Source organism: Strix uralensis, chromosome 12 (assembly GCF_047716275.1).
Source record: "Strix uralensis isolate ZFMK-TIS-50842 chromosome 12, bStrUra1, whole genome shotgun sequence".
In the NCBI taxonomy this organism is placed as follows: Eukaryota; Metazoa; Chordata; class Aves; order Strigiformes; family Strigidae; genus Strix; species Strix uralensis.
In genome coordinates this window covers 7,447,545-7,463,563 of record NC_133983.1, presented here as the reverse complement: position 1 = coordinate 7,463,563, position 16,019 = coordinate 7,447,545, and the positions used below count along the sequence as shown (strand labels likewise).

The following is a 16,019-nucleotide window of genomic DNA, read 5'->3' as shown; positions in this document are numbered from 1 at the left end:
AATGTAAACTATATCCACTTTGAATCCTAAACACAGAAGAGTTTCTCTTGAAAAATTTTCTTAAGAAAACCAAATGGAGAGATTAAGACAACTCACTTCAAGTGACCAAAAACATCTGCATATAGACTTCATTTTCCACACATCCTACCATACTGGTAATTTTACATATTTATAACCTTTTGTTAGGTTGCCTGGCTGTCAGAACTCTTCAGAATATTAAATAGAGAAAAGAAAATACAAATGTAAATCCGTCTGGTTCAAGCAATATTGTGCTTTAGCATAATGATTTTATGTAATCATCAATGACGTACTTTGTAAAGCAGATGAGGAAAGTGAGGAGATGCCCATGCTATTGTCTACGCATCTCTCACCTCAGCCAGTAGCAGATAAGGTCATGCCAACAACAACCAAAAAAAAAAAAAATTTAAAAAAAAGCAGAAGACAAACAGATCCCTCACTTCAGAGGTTGCCAGTCCAAATCCCGGCATTTCATCCCAACACACCCTACATTTTTAACTTCACTATGTCACAACCCACTCTCTTCCCTAAGATTTAGTCTTAGCTCTCACAAGTCTTTGGCCAGGAATGATGATATATGGTCATAGTGACCCAGACAGTAAGAAGGGCTATAACTTTACAACAGCAAAAATAAAACATTGAATTGATAACAATTTCTCCCATGAAATGCCAAAGGCAGGCCTGATCTAATGCCCATATAAGTAAGTGAAAGATGCCCATATTGAATCAGTCTCCAACAAGCATAAACAAAGCTGAGATACAAGTGACAGGAAAGAAAATAAAAGTAGATTTCTATCCATAACTTTTTTTTTTTAAATCAAGCTTAAAGAGATATTAAGTGATACTTTCAACTCGCAGTTTTTGAGAATGGACTGCTTCTCTTTTCCCTCTTGATACTTACACAGGGTTTTTCAACAAAACATGGGCTGGTGGGCAAACTGGTGGGCTGGTGGCTGGTGGTGCAAGAGTAAACAGAGAACACTAATGCCAATAGCTGGCACATGAACTATACAAACAAACTCAAAACTAGATGAACTGTTTGTTTAAAATATTTTTCATTTTCAGTAATATGCTAAGTCTAGTTTTAGTAGCACACCTTTTCCAACAGAATTGAGTCTGCAGCACCGGTCAATCGTATCTCCAGCACTCCGCTCAAAACTCAGATATTTTTAATGCGATGAAAATAGTATTTTCAGGCTGTCTGCCATTACCATGAAGTGTCTGGAAAAAGTTCATGAAAACATCTGTTCGGATACCCGAGGTACCTGTGGCAGAAGCAGTTGTCTGACAACAGTCTCCCCTTTTGGTTTTGCTAGTTCAGCAGCCCTGTAATGCCTGTATTTTTCAATATATTATTTCAGGTACAAACAGAGAGAATACATTCAAAACAGAATTTGGATTGGTCTGACATGTGCTAACATGCAGTGGAAAAGATATGAAATAGAAATCTTGTTACAAAAATAAATAATGAATAACTCAGCAGCAAGCATGATCTCATCAAAGTCTTCATCTGAACAGAGCACAGTGGCAAAGACCAGAAGGCTCTTGTGTGACATTGTTATCTAAAGTCCTGATTAGATTTTCACCTCAGAGTTCTCAATTTTGGTAGCAATCATCGCAAAGATACTACAGTGACTGGCACTCTATAAATACATCACACAGACAGGTAACAGTATAGAAGACGGCTATCAGATAAGAGTTTGAAGCATTTGAAAATTCAACCCTGCCATTAGGTCTGTACAACAGTACTCAATTTTACGGCAGTAGAAACGTGATTACAGATAAAAAGGTAGGATTAGTGCTGTACAAATTCTTTTCCTCTTAAATTAGATTATCATCATTCACCAGCATTACTTAGGTTTTTAGGGAGTGTCAGAATTCAACAAATATATAGGCATGTATTAACTGTAAATTTAATAAAAGCTTGCAGCACAACCCAAAGGTCACAGTTTGATTGGCCTCGCTTTGCCAGACACTGCACAAAACTGCAACAAATGAGTCACACAACTTACAGTCGACGCAAGCTACTCTCATCCCAAGTATCTGCCAAAGAATATAAGCTGTTATTTCCTGTGTTTCTATTTTAGATTTTATTAGAAATTCATACTAATTCATTATAGGGTTAGGTTGGCCACTGTAGCTCTGCATGAAGTACAACATTTGATGCAGGCGATGCTATGGGAATGAGGCTTTTGCCATCCCAGTGGATTTAGTCCGTATTTCCTCACTCTAGAGCCAGACATGTAAGCGGGTGTCTGTGTCCAGGGCACACGCACATCAGAGTTGCGATTGCTACAAACTATCATTATTTTAAAACACACCCACTAGTCATTTCCATACATACCATAAATACTCCAGATTACCTCTAAGCATTAAATTCAAACTCTTCATATATCACTGTACATTATTACAAGTATCTTACTAATACAACTGTAATCCATTGTAATGAAAACATCTAAAAAATATTTTTAAAAATTGACTTCTACTTAGTATACTTTGTATACAACCAACTCCTTATGTCTTGGTAACAAATGGTACATTCAGGATAGGAGTTGCATTTTTCGAGCAACAGAAAAATCCTACACTACACAATCCAATTAGTATCACCACTATACATGCTCATTCTGAGCAACACAGGCTCTTGCACAGCTCCTGCCTTTGGCATATAGGGGTTTCCTTTCACAGCTAGCAGCTCGTCAAGTGCGTCATGAAACCTGTGGAATGATTGCTCCTGAAACAGCATCGTGTAAATCGTGGTGATGATACAAATTATAATTTTTATTCTTGTGGATATACTCATCTGATCATTGCACCTCCTCTTTCAAGCACTGGGAGTGATATGTGCAACATTTGTAGTGCTGCATTGGACAGCCGAGTATTTTGGGAACTTTTTGGCTCCCCAGCAGTAGTTGCCTGCATAATCCTGAGGTTTTGAGATACCAGAAGCAGGGGAGGGCTGTTCTAGGAAAGCAGCAGTTCAGCACACTTGCCACATGTGCAAGAAGACCAATGGGGAATACTGATGATAAAATAGCATTTACTGATTTGATAGTGCCACAGAAAGTTCCCAATCCTTGACTTAAATTGTCTCTAGCAAGACCCATATTTGTGTCTCTGCTTATCCACCTCTACTCTCTACTTTGTGGGAGCTCCTTGGTGCTTTCTGGTGCTCTCCCATCACCTGGGGCCACCTCGGTCATGGTCAGACTGTAGGTACATGCATGACCCCAGCACACATCAGCTTCCAGTCACCAGAGACTACCCCCTCCGCATCAGAGGAGAGCCCAGATGTAAACTAGCATATATGCAGGGCAGATGATGAGTGAGCATGGAGCTTTCTATCCTAACAGCATACATGCACCCATTGTCTCTCACCATCTGCTATACGAAAGAAAAACCTATGCATATATAGCCACACTAAATTTGCAAGAAGAGTAATTTTCAATCATTTGCATAACTGTAATCCATTTTTTCCTAACAACACACACTAATAGGAATGACTTATAGCCCCAGTTTAGCACGTTACTAAACTACTGCTGTCTTTACCTCTGCAAGAACAAGATAACCTTCCTGAGCTTCCTTTGTAAAATGCAAAATATTTCAGCCAAAAACATCAAGCTCTGACATTCACATATGTATGCTAGTGCCTGAATTAAAGTATGTATGTTTGAAATTTGTATCCTTCGAGGACAATCTGTGTAGAAGAGATAAACATTATAAAATGTAGACAGCTAAATAATGAAGTAAGGATTCTGGAATTTAATATAATGATAACTCAAGCACTGAGCTGTATGTGTTTAGGTTTTGGAGTTTTCCCTTTTTCAAACTGCATTATAAGAATTATTGTTCCTTTAATAAAAAAATTGTATTTGCTATGATGAATAGTAGTTCCCTAAATATTTTTAGTACAAGACATGTAATTTACTCAGTAAGTGAAAAAGTTTGTTTAGAAAAAAATACTCCACTATAGCGAATGTCCAAAATCATTCTCCATCCAGAGAACCATAAAAGGGCTCAAAACAGAAGCAGAACATTTTACAACAGCTGGTCTCTTTCAACTTCCTGTAATTTTTATAACTACTTTTTGGAGAATTTTTTTTTAGTACACCACAGCAGGACTCTTCTAGAAACAGGCAGACCATGATTTCTCTTGTGCAATTCCATGAAGCAGAGGTGGATCGCTGTTATCCTGAACCACCACCAGCCAGACACATGCAGGGTCAAGTTATATACTCTCACACCAGCATTGAAAACTTATCAAATATGGCCCTGATCCAGCAAAGCACTTAAGCACATGCTTTACTTTAAACATGTAAGTAATCCTATTAGGAGTAAATGAGATTCAGCATAAACCACTGGACTGAATCTCAGAATACCTTGGTTGTAGCCCTGATTATGTCAGTGACCTTGGACAAATCACCGTATTTCTGTGTCTTTATTTCCTCTTTTGCTCTTTATGTGGGTTTACCATGTTGCACACCATCTCAATCTGGAATTTTCTAGAAACTGCATACTACAACTAATGGCAGAGATACTTATGTATGTTAGTCCATTTTCAAGTGCTTGTCATACACTCAAAACTAATGCTTCCCCCCCCCCCCCCCCCAAAAAAAAAATAAAATATGCAAGATGACCTCTCCTACCCTTAGGTCTACTTATCCAGTACTGACAACCAATTTCAAAAGCACGACATTGCTCTTAGAAAGCAGTTGTGGAGAAGGAATCCAACTGCACGGTACCTGCAGGTATGGGCTAGGACAGCTCCCAAGCACATGTGGTTACAAGCCCAGGGCTTGTGCTGCAACTCCCTCCCACTGCAGGTCCCCTGCTCACAGGGCAATGCGAGATCCCAAGTCCTGCTTGGGGATTCATGGGTCAGTCTGCCACGCTTCTGTCAGTGCTGTACCCACAAAAGAACCTGTACAGTCCTGGGAAAATCTGTTTAAAGCATGCAGGTAGAAGACAGCATTGTCTCACAGGGTGCAAGGCATTTACACTAAAAGGCTTTATGTTCAACATTTTTAGAAACTGCAATACAAGATATGGTTTTCCACAGGTAGGCCACATGCCATTAACTCTCTGCCTTAATGATCCTGACAATATTTTCACATAAATAATTCTGCTTTTGCACACGTATACAACCACGCAGCGTGTTTACTCTTGCCATCACACTTCCTGTTTCCCAGCAGTTGTCACAGGCAATGTCACTGTCACAAGGAGAATATGGATTCAGCTCCTAACAATGAAGCAGGCACGGATGAGTGGGCAGGACACTCAAATGAGTTTCAGAAAGACTTGAGGTGAAATACTGTCCCTAGTGAAATCAATAACAGTTCTCCCATTTACTTCAGCGGGGTAAATATTTCAACTCTTTTTTTCTATGCCTTCTGGCCATCTCAGTGCCTAACAGAGTAATCATTTATTTTCCTTAGGAACATGAGGACAGAATGGATGGAAAGAGAGGGATGGAGGGAAGATTTCAAAATAAATGTACTCTTTTTTTCAGAATAGTTAAAAAAAAAAACAATTTACAATGATTCCTGTAGTTACAGATTATAAACAATGCAGAAAATGAGATTAGATTAACACAGTTAAAATCCTCCTTTCTAGGAACTCATTCACAAATTCCTCTTCTGTCCTTGAAACACCTGTACACCACATTGCTGCTTTCCCAGCTGAGGCAAAGAAGAGCTCACAGCAACAGCAACCCCGTTTCGCGTGAGTCAATCTGCTCCGGATCAGGCCTTTTGCATACAAAGATATCTATTATAAGACACATGCATCATGAGCTGTACTCTGTTAATTAAAATATTTTCTGCTGCAGATTGGAAGCCTGGCCTACAAGATACTTGCCAAAATTATGTTCAGGAGCACAGCAACTGAAATGCATTTTTGAATAGGTCAAAAGTTAGTTACTTTTGACTTTTTCTGAATGCATGCTCTGTTCTCATTGTATGATGAAGGGAAATACAGTCAAAAGGTTATATATAACTGTGCATTTGCAGCAAGTTAATGGACACAATAAACTACTGGTTTTCAGAAAACATTCAAGATTTTGGACGTAAAAAGAAAAAAGAACCCATACAGTAACCTGTAAGAGAGCCCGAAAGAGTGCATACCATGCATAACACAATAAAGTCACCGAAGAAGTGCAATTTACAGTAAGCATGCTGTTTGTCAGTAAGTGTTGCAAGTTTCCAAAATTAGTTGGTATATCAGACGACAGCGAACAGTTACTACGCATTTTAGAGCTCCTGAAGTCCTTAGCAGCATTCAAAGTTGAGGTTGACATTTCATCTTTAATTCATGCTCCTGTGCCTTTCTATATTAACCACTAACAAAGCAGCATGCCAAGAGCCCCGGCCCAAGGAGCATGCGCCGGGCAGGGGCTGAGCACGCTCCCCGGAACGCCGCTCAGCATCGCCAGCGACGGCACATCGCTGCCTTTCGGCGAGGGACGCAGCTGCCAAATCGGGACGGACAAACTTGAACATCGCGGCAGCCGAGATGGAGATTATCGTCAAGAGCAGCAGAAAAGGCCGCTCGTGACATCTCTGTAGAGGCAGTTTTGCTATGAGAAAGTTTTCTTCAACTACTGAATCTCTTTATTCGAGCCCACGTTATGTCTCTCCCTGAAAGTGATCTTTGTGTCTCATCAAACTTTACCTACTCATTTGGAAAGGATTCCAAAAAGACAGGCTCTAACGCAAGTTTAGACTCTGTGCAGCACCCTTCTCTTCCCCAGCATCTCATACAGTGCCTCACAAAAGGCCCCAGAGGTTGGACAAACATAGCACCAGGAAAAACACAGTGTGAAAGGGATCTTTATGTGCATGTGTGAGGGCCCAGTGCTAATAGCTCAATGTGCTATTGACACATCACAGTGCAAACAGCTAAGTCTTTTTCAAAACAGCGTGAGTCACAGTGTCATTCTTAACTTTGCCTTTCCCAGATTTGGGTAATTTGTGAAACAAATCATCCCCGTATATTAAAACATATTTTTGTAAATGAATGTAGCCCCTGGGAGATGACTATTGCTTCTGACTGTAACGTTTACTCCATCAACTACACATGCCGCAGAGAAGGTGCGAATAGAAAGAAGTGGTACTGCAACTTCTCCGCCGACCCTCGTCAGATCGAACCGCTTGTTGTTATCCTCCCGTGCTAGCAGCTGATGTACTTTTAGATAATCCTCCCGTTTGGCACAATCCTTCAGTTAGAGACTGGCCATAACAGAGCCGGAATCATCCGAAAGAGCAGGGCAGAGGGAGGCGTCCCTTCCCCTCCCTCCCGGGGACGCCCGAGCTCCACCGGGGCGGCCGCAGCGGCTCCAGCCCGGGCAGAAGTTGCGCAGGTCCCGGTCCCGGCCGGAGCCGCCAGCGGCTGCGCGGGGGAGCGGTGGCGGCCGCCTTTTGTTCCGCGGCCGCGGGCGGAGGGACTCGCGTCCCAGAGTTGCCGGCGGGTCTCTCGGTGTTTCCAACTCGACCGGAACGCCCGAGCGCCGGGCCGAGGCGGCGGCCGGCCGTGGCCTGGCGGGCGGGTCCACCGGGGCGAGCCCCGCCGCGACCGCCGGCCGGAGGAGGGAGGCGGCCCCGGTGCTCCGGCCCCGCGCCCGCCCGCCCGCTCCAACTTGCCGGCGCCCCACGGCCCCGCCGAGACCCGCGGGCGCACCCCGCCGCCCCGGGCTTTCGGGCATCCCCCCGCCTCCCCGCCCCGACGGAGCCCAAACTCCGGCTCCCGGGGAGCCGGCCCTGGCAGCAGCACGCAGGAATTGCTACACGCGGGAATAATCACCTTGTTGTAGTTGTAGTAACCCAAACACTGGGCAAAGTCCAGGTTGGAGGGGTCTCCGGGTAGCGAGCTGCCCGCCGCAGCCGGGTAAAATCTTACATCCATGCCGGTGCTTTGGTCCAAGAAGTGCACTTGGAGAGACCGCCGGGAGGTTTAATAGATCCACCTTCAGGTGCCTTCCCCGGGGCTGGGGCGCGGGCAAACCGCCGAGGGACGGGAGCTGCGGGGCGCCGAGCCTTCCCCCGGAGCGCGGGCGAACGAGGGCCGGGAGGCGGCGGGGGACAGCGAGGGAAAGAGGCGGCGGAAAAGTGCAGGTAAACAAGGAGGAGAGGAGAAGACGGGAGAGGAAAGGAGAGGAGAGGAGGAGAGGTGGGCGGCGGAGCCCAGGTGGGTGCCCGTCCGCCTCGGCGGGAGGAGGGGAGGCAGAGAGGGAGGGAGGGAGGGCAGGAGGGAGGGCTGTTGTTTTTTAAAAGCTCAGTGCCAAGCCACGGGCTTTGCCTCCGCATTCAGGAGCAGCTGCTGTACACAAAGGAGCCACGCGCCCAGCGCGGACAGACGGACCGACCGACCGCCGCAGCCTGCCCGCGCCGCCGACAAAGGCGGGGCCGGGGGAGCGGGGCACGGCGATGCCGGGGCCGCCCCACGGCTGCCGGGGAGGGGGCCGCTGCCCCGGAGTCGGTGCAACAGGGCTGCGCCGGCCGGGGCGGGCTGCGCGGCGCGGGGCGAAGTGCCGAAGGAGCCGGCGCCGCGCTGGCACCGCTCCCCGGGAGGAGCGACCGGCGCCCGCGCCCCGCCCGCCGCGCCCCGCCCCTCCCGCCCGCCGCCCGCTGCCGCCCCCGGCGGCCGGTGCGGGGCCGGGGGCGGCCGCCGGCCCCCAGCGCTCACGGAAGGCTCGAGGTGAGTAACTTTCACCGCTCCCACCCGTTCTCTGCCTTTTTTTTTCCTTTTTTTTTTGGTATCGATGGACGCCGCCGCCTTGCTGCGTCAGGTTGGTGGCAGAAGAAAGGAGAGTTTCCCACCGTACTGCCGAGAGCAGGACTTCGAAACGCAGCAGCCTGACTCGCAGAAGCCTTCTTGAACTCTCAGTCACTGGATGCTGACTCAAAGCAATCCACTAACAATCCGAATTTGTTTGGCCAGTCACAGGTGCTGCACGGCTGTATCTGTGTGGAGCTTTCCTGACCCAAAATCCTGCCTCAAACCTTTTGGAGGAAACGCTAAAGCAGTCGAGAGGCCATTTAACCTCATGTCTTGTGCCATGCACACGAGGTGCGAGGAAGAAGGATGAAAATATGCCCTTGGGCCAAGGCTCTAGGACAGGGAGAGAATTGCCTTTCTGGTCTAGGGCTGATTCCAGCGCAGTTACAACACAACTGGAAATACATCTCAGACTGTCCTTAAGTTTACTCCATTTGGTCACAGAATAGCAATGACAACACAAGTATGCAAGGTTTAACTGTACGACAGCAGCAAGACCTTCTCTGAAGGGCTCTGCATCTCTGTGGTGGCTGTCAAGGACGGATATCCTGGGTCTGGGCTGCACCCCCCATTCTGACAGAGGCCTGCCTCGGGAGCTTGATGCCCCACACTTCACATCCACGCATGATTTTGCACTGTCTAGATAGAAAACAGTCAATAGCTACAACAGGTAGGAAGAGAACATCTTCCCAACTCCATTCCTAGAAATCTTGTTTCCAATATTTATGGTGGCACAAGTAGTTCCTGCTAGCACAGGAGACACCACATCACCCTTTTTCAGGGTATTGATCCTGAAGTGTCACAGTTTGAAGCAAAGAAAGATCTCTGAAATGACGTTTTGCACTAACAGCAGAATTCAACATAGCACAGATATACATCAGTATTTTCATGGAGCACTTAGAATTTAACTTCCTAGAAAAATCTATGTGAACTGGTAAATGCCTTGGTAGAAAACAGGCATATTCTGTCAAATACCTAACCCAATTTCATATTCATTGTGTCAACCATTTTTAACCAAAGGGAAAAAAAACTGCAAAATCTACTCTTTTGCTAGAAAAGAAGTGATTGAGGAACATACAGCGTGGAGTGTTTGCCCAGGCACACCCCATACCTGTGGCAAAAATTATTTGTGCTCCTGAGAAAAAGAAATTGTTCAGAAATAAAAAGACATTGAATCCGTTTCAGAATGCAGCATTGCATTAGAGCATTCTTCCAAAGCAGTGATGGAAAAGTGGTAGTGAATAGGCACAGCAAACTCATTTCAACATTCCAACTGAAGTTAATAAATATCTGCTTTGTTTTATTCATTGGGTGACAAACATTCCTGTAAACCCAAGTGTACATGTTAGAATAAGCGGATTCGCGGGTATAGGAAGAGATCACTGGCACCAAGTTCTGAGGTGCTCTGCTCTATAAATACAGGTATTTCCACAGACTGCCACCCTCTGCTTCTCCACACTTTTAACAGAATCTGAAAGCACATTCCCAGTGAATTCAGAGGGAAATCGTTTCAGCGAGGAATGAACAGCAAGTGATTCCAAACTAGGGATTTGGTCCCGTTGTCATATTGAAAGGAGCCTCCGAAGGCTGCAGACCTGTACAGTACACGGCTTCTGGGTGCGCGTGGCCTACGAGGCACTAGTGCTGCTGCCCAGTCCCTTCCCTGGTTGGCCAGGGGCTGCCTGACAGGGACCCCCGCACTGACCAGCCCAACTCAACTCCCAGGGACAGGAGCCTGCGGCGCAGGAGGGGGCGGGCAGAAGCACACAAGGTGCCGTGGTGGGTGGGCAACTACGGCCTCTGCGTTAGAAGTCTTAAATTCAGAAGATAAGCAAATAATAGTAATGAAAATTATGATGATTTTAAATATTCTGATGGAATGTACTGCTTCTAACACAGATTCTTCTGAAAATAAAAGAACAGACACAACAGGAAAACTCCAAAATATTCCATCTGGACATCACTGGCGCAGGAAGTTAATGTAAAATGGAAATGGAATAAATTAGAATTAAAAAAAAAAAAAATTCCAGCTAGGCTTTTGCCCCAAAATATTATTTGGTGAAAAGTTTTGAATCACTGACTATTTATAAAATTATGAAACTAAAATACAGAAATTTGGTGATATTTCCAACCAAAAAAGTTCCAGTTCCTGACTATAATCTAGCTTTGGCAACTCTACCGAGTGCCCAAATTAAGTCTTTTGCAGAACTAGTAAGACTGCAGTGAAATTAATGGGTGATTTAAAGACAAACAGAAGACAAATGGGAATATATATGCTGATTTGTTTTTCTTTTTAAACACAATATTAGGTTTTATGTGATATTGTGCCAGAGAGAATTTTACAAACTAAAAAATTAGGCAAGTGTGTGTTTTCCTTTCTCAACACCTCTTCAATGTAGTTTATGAAATAAATAAACTGGAGGAACCTCTGCTACACTCTAAATCCATATACATGACATCAAATCTGTTTGTTGGCAACAATGTATTTATCTCAGGAGGACGTTAAAGATGGAATATGAGCCGAAGTATTTATATCTTTTTGTACATATCACTTGAAAGGAATCCAGCTTCTCTCAAGCTATTCTCTTTAAGGTCCTTCAGTAAAACTATGGCTTTGGAATTCCACTTTTATTTTTTTTTTCTTTCAGAGCATTTAGAAGTATGAAGTATTTGCAATTTCGAGTAAGTATTCCCTTCTTTTCTGCTGGTTTAATAAAAGTAAGCATCTAGCTACAGTAAGCAGAGTACTCCAGTAATTTCCCTGGTCTTGATTTCAAAGAAACTTTTTGAAAAGCATTGTTCCATAAAGATTTGAGTGTATGCCTACTGATGCCAACAATTATGATTCAGGCAGTAACACACAAACTCTGACTTTGTTCCATCTTCAGCTATACTTTCTTCTGACTCATCATCACAATTCAATTTTAAAAGCCATTAAGAACACTCTAACTGCTTTTCTGAGGTAAGAGCAGAAACTGTATTGAAGTGAATCAGTCATATACAAACTTGAGAGTGTGCATGCACAAATTCTCTCTGCTACCCAGAAACCTTTCAGCTTGCACAGGTAAATATTAATGTTCCAGCCTAACTGATTCCCACACAAGCCTGGCGAGTCCTTTTCTTTGTACCAGGACATAGCAAGGGAATGTGTTTAATGGTTACGGCTTATTTGCTTTATCTTTAACTGGGACCCTTACAGACTCTGCAAACCCTGTGTCAGTCTCCCAATCTGTAACACAGATACAGTAGCAGAGGCTCAGTAACATTTTCTTTCTTTTTACTGTAAAGAAGTCAAAGGCACTAGGAGGAGATTTACTCCAGCAAACAGCAGTCAGGAAGAAACCTCGGAGGTAAGAGCAGATACACCAGCTCCCCAAATGTATCCAGATGTTCCAATAGCCAGCCATCTTCCACAAGTGCTGCAGCTCAGCCACCCCTGTGGCCCTGGCCTGGCAGTCCCCTCACTGGCAAAGACTGCAAACAAGACAGGGGGCAGGAAGCCAAGGGGTAAGGGGAGAAGGGGTGGAATGAACCAAGGCTGGACCGAGATTCTTCGCTCCAGTTTCACAAGGCAAAATCAACATTTAAAAAGACCTGGCATTCATTTTCACAGTGCATGGTCCACATCTGCTGACTCCGGTAAGAACTGGGAGGAACAAGAGGAGATGGAGGAATACATCCCCAATGTCACCTGTTAAGGTACAGCGTCTTAGCCCCTTCCCCCAGAGGCTGTGGAGGCTGAAAGGGCACAAAACAAAAAGGATGGAATACAGGAGGAGAAAAGAATGACTGAGCACCAACCAGGTCTGGTTTAGAAAATAATCTAAAGCCTCCTAGAATCAATAGGAAGTCCCTTTAATTGATTGCAATGGGCTTTGAATTAGACCTATATTCTACTTATCAAGTACAGCTGCTGAGAATCAATAATATTTTGACTTACCCCGCAAAGCAACAACTACACTGATAACTTTTGGCTAAGAAAAAATACAATTAACAGCATATTAATTCATTAGAGTTTATCTCACTGAAGTCCCCTTCTCATCAGATTGGAGTCAGCTGGCATTTTTAAGTGATCATGCAGGCATAAACATCCTATATAAATGAAGCAGTAAAGAAAAAACTTTTGTTCTTAGCATTAATTCAGATCAAATATTCATTGATATCTACATTTCTCAGCAAGTATCTCAAGCAGAGATCAATAAACACTTATTAGTGACTGACCACGTTTCCTGCAGTAAAGGAGGGAATGTCAGCCAGCAGATGGGAGCAGCCAAATAATCAGGGGAGCTGGGTCTAGTGCTTGTCTGCCAGATGATCGTTTACCTTCTTTTTGTCTCAGTTGCTGCATCTAGAAAAGTATAGATCAAAGGATTTTTTTTAAAAAAAAGGATTTTTAATAGTCATTCCTTAAAAAATACAAATCATTATTTCAAAATACAAGCATGGAGTGTTGCAGGAAAAAAAAAAAAATCACAACTGAAAGTTTTTGATTTGTGAAAATTCTGTTTCTTTCAGGCCCAAGACAGGAAATGCATTACTTTGTGAAAGTAGGAAAAAAAAAATTATTAAACTTTTCAAACATATGCCTGCTTTGATGTTTCTGTGGATTGCCGAAGTCTTTTATCTTACCTGAAGTATTTTACTGCCTCAACTCACATGCGACAATTTTAAGCATATTCTAGCAGGAAAAAAAAAAAGTATGAGTTGTTTACAGAGCAGAGACAAACACTAATACTGTTGAACTATGTTACAGCAAAAAGGTTTCTGCCACTTTAAAGAAAGTATTCCACAATTCTCCAAAATAACCTGCGTGTAATGGACAATATAGGATTACTTTTTGGCAGAGTGAATATCCTGTTGCTATTGACTGCAGTGTTACAGTATCCTGACATACTAGTATACAGTTATTGTGAGATAAAGACCACGTTGAAAAACAAACTGATTGCCCTACTGAAAACAGAAAAGGAACTGTCCAGTAATATAAAAATTGACTTCTTTAAGAGAACAATGACTGGAACAGCATCGTTTCTAGATTAGCATTAAAGAATAAAAGCTTTAGCTGAAACTAAGAAATTGTTGCAATGTATTCCTTTCTTCCAGGGATGCCATTTTAAAGCAAAATTTGGTTAGAGATAGCTCTGTGTATATGTGTGTGTCTGTATATATATATTTGTGTGTGTGTGTGTGTATACATATATATTGCATTTATATCATCTGTTGATATAAAAAGCAGTAGAAGCTGTGTGGTATGTTTCTGGTTTGTTTTTGTCCCCTCCAGTCCTCCCCACATTCATACATTTGTTGAATTTAAACTAAAAGAATTATTAAAAGAGGGGGGAAAAAAAAGCTGCTGGCATCTACTTTTTAAAGGGAATTTACAAGGACAATGTCTACAGAAAGAAAAACATGCTCATCATGAGCAATCCAAACTCTTCTTTAATTTTCTGTATTAGGCTAAAGGAATTTGTTAGGCAGAAACTTTCATTTTACAGCAGAACTAAATCTAATTACTGAAATAATTATTTTAATGAAATGTATCTGAAAAGTCTTAGTGAGATATGGTGAAGAGTATTTCCAGGTGAGAAAGGTTACATTTAATCCTTGTATCTGCACCAGATTCACTCATACACGTTTTTCAGTTTTAATTTCATCCAATGTTCTATTAGGTAATTATTTGAAACGTACAGCATATAGCTATATGACCTCTGATATATTTCAGGTGCACACGTTTCATTATAAAGCATCTAAACAAGGATGTGGTAATGTTCCTGGAGTGATCGAGAAAATATATTTCTGTGATTTTGTGGGTTTAATGCAATAATACTGTATTTCCCCAAAGAGAGGGCACACTTACCCTTGAGAGCCTGCGTGGTACCCTGGGGGGTGTGAGCAGCAGTGCCCTGGCAGTCCCCAGAAGCCACAGAAGTGGTTGTATATGCTCTCAGTGACCACAGTGCACATCTTTTGTTGGTGGGTGTGGAAGAGATGGGCTTTTGGTCATTGTTTAGAAGCCACTGAAGTACCTGATGAGAGACTGCCAAGATTTAAGGTAAAAAGCCGTGTATAGTTTTACAGTCATGCTTTAAAAATAAAAATAATTATTTAAGAATGCTGCTGTTCTCACATCCCTTTCAAATGTTACAGTGACTTACCATGATATTAACGTCACCTTCTACCAGCACAGGTTATAACACAAACTAATTAGTGACCAATTCTAGGTACGTTTGATAGGACTGTAGACACACACTTTATTTGGATAGATCGGATCCATACAATAACTGGGAGTAGTCTTCCAAAGGACTCATTAGTTATCCTTTAGGTCTCCTAATTAATGATGTAGTCTTCTGAGAGCATATTAATAACTCTGGTATTAATAGCAGCATAATTCTAGCTGAGAATTAAAAAAATAAAACACTATAAGTACTTGTACAATAGAGTTTGGGACTTAGTAATAGACACATACATAAATTCATCAGATTAAAAATTAACAAACAGATTTCTAGAAGTGTGATCTAGGGACTGCAATAACATCTCCAAAACAGACCACTATACTTTCATTCAGGAGACTGACATTCAGTTTAGAGAGTTGAGCTCTCTTTTTGGATGCTTCAGTGGGCTGGGCTTTCAACATTGAAAAGCTAAAGACAGATTTCATCCAGTTCTCTAGACTATTTCCCCAAGCTCATAAACAGTATGTGCCAAGCTGTTCTTAAAGAATCAGCCCTCATTTCCATGAATGGCTAATATTTAATAAAACATCTGATCACAAAACCAAATCTAAAAAAATCAGTACTAAAATAACACTCCAACTTGCTACTAAATGCAATGTTCTTTGATATAAAACCATTTCAACTCCATTTATTCCAGGGTTCTACAGCAGTCAAACTAATCAATGCAGAATTTTCCATGTGATTTACACATTGCTTTTTAAAATGAATTGACTGAAACAAAAAATGCTTATTTCTGCTGCCTGGCTTGTTTTCTAAAACATATTCTCTTTCTTTTAAAGTGAGAGAACGACCTCTGCTTCAGGAACAATTTTCTGAGACAGTGTGTTTATCAAATGGCTTCTCTGCTTTCATGAAAACAATTTATTTTCACTGAACTCTTCAAGATAAGCATTGAAGTCAGGAAGAATGTACAATGACATTTATAATTACATTCAAGAAACAAATATTTTGCTAAAGAAAGGTTTTGGATTTTTATCTTTTTTAGAGATACAAAATATTTTC

At 42.6% G+C, this 16,019-nt stretch overlaps 1 protein-coding gene across 3 annotated transcripts in view; it reads right to left on the bottom strand.

The window, feature by feature from the left end:
- TOX3 (TOX high mobility group box family member 3) overlaps positions 1-13,125 on the bottom strand; it is an 85,048-nt gene extending 71,923 nt beyond the window's left edge. For 2 of the 3 annotated variants that reach the window (XM_074881902.1, XM_074881903.1), the window contains exon 1: positions 7,813-8,516. In XM_074881902.1, the coding sequence (XP_074738003.1) occupies positions 7,813-7,914 (102 nt within the window). In that variant the 5' untranslated portion in view covers positions 7,915-8,516. Of the gene's footprint in view, positions 1-7,812; positions 8,517-13,110 lie in introns of those variants that run through there. The other variant, XM_074881904.1, reaches the window with a different exon arrangement.
- Positions 13,126-16,019: the final 2,894 nt, after the last annotated feature.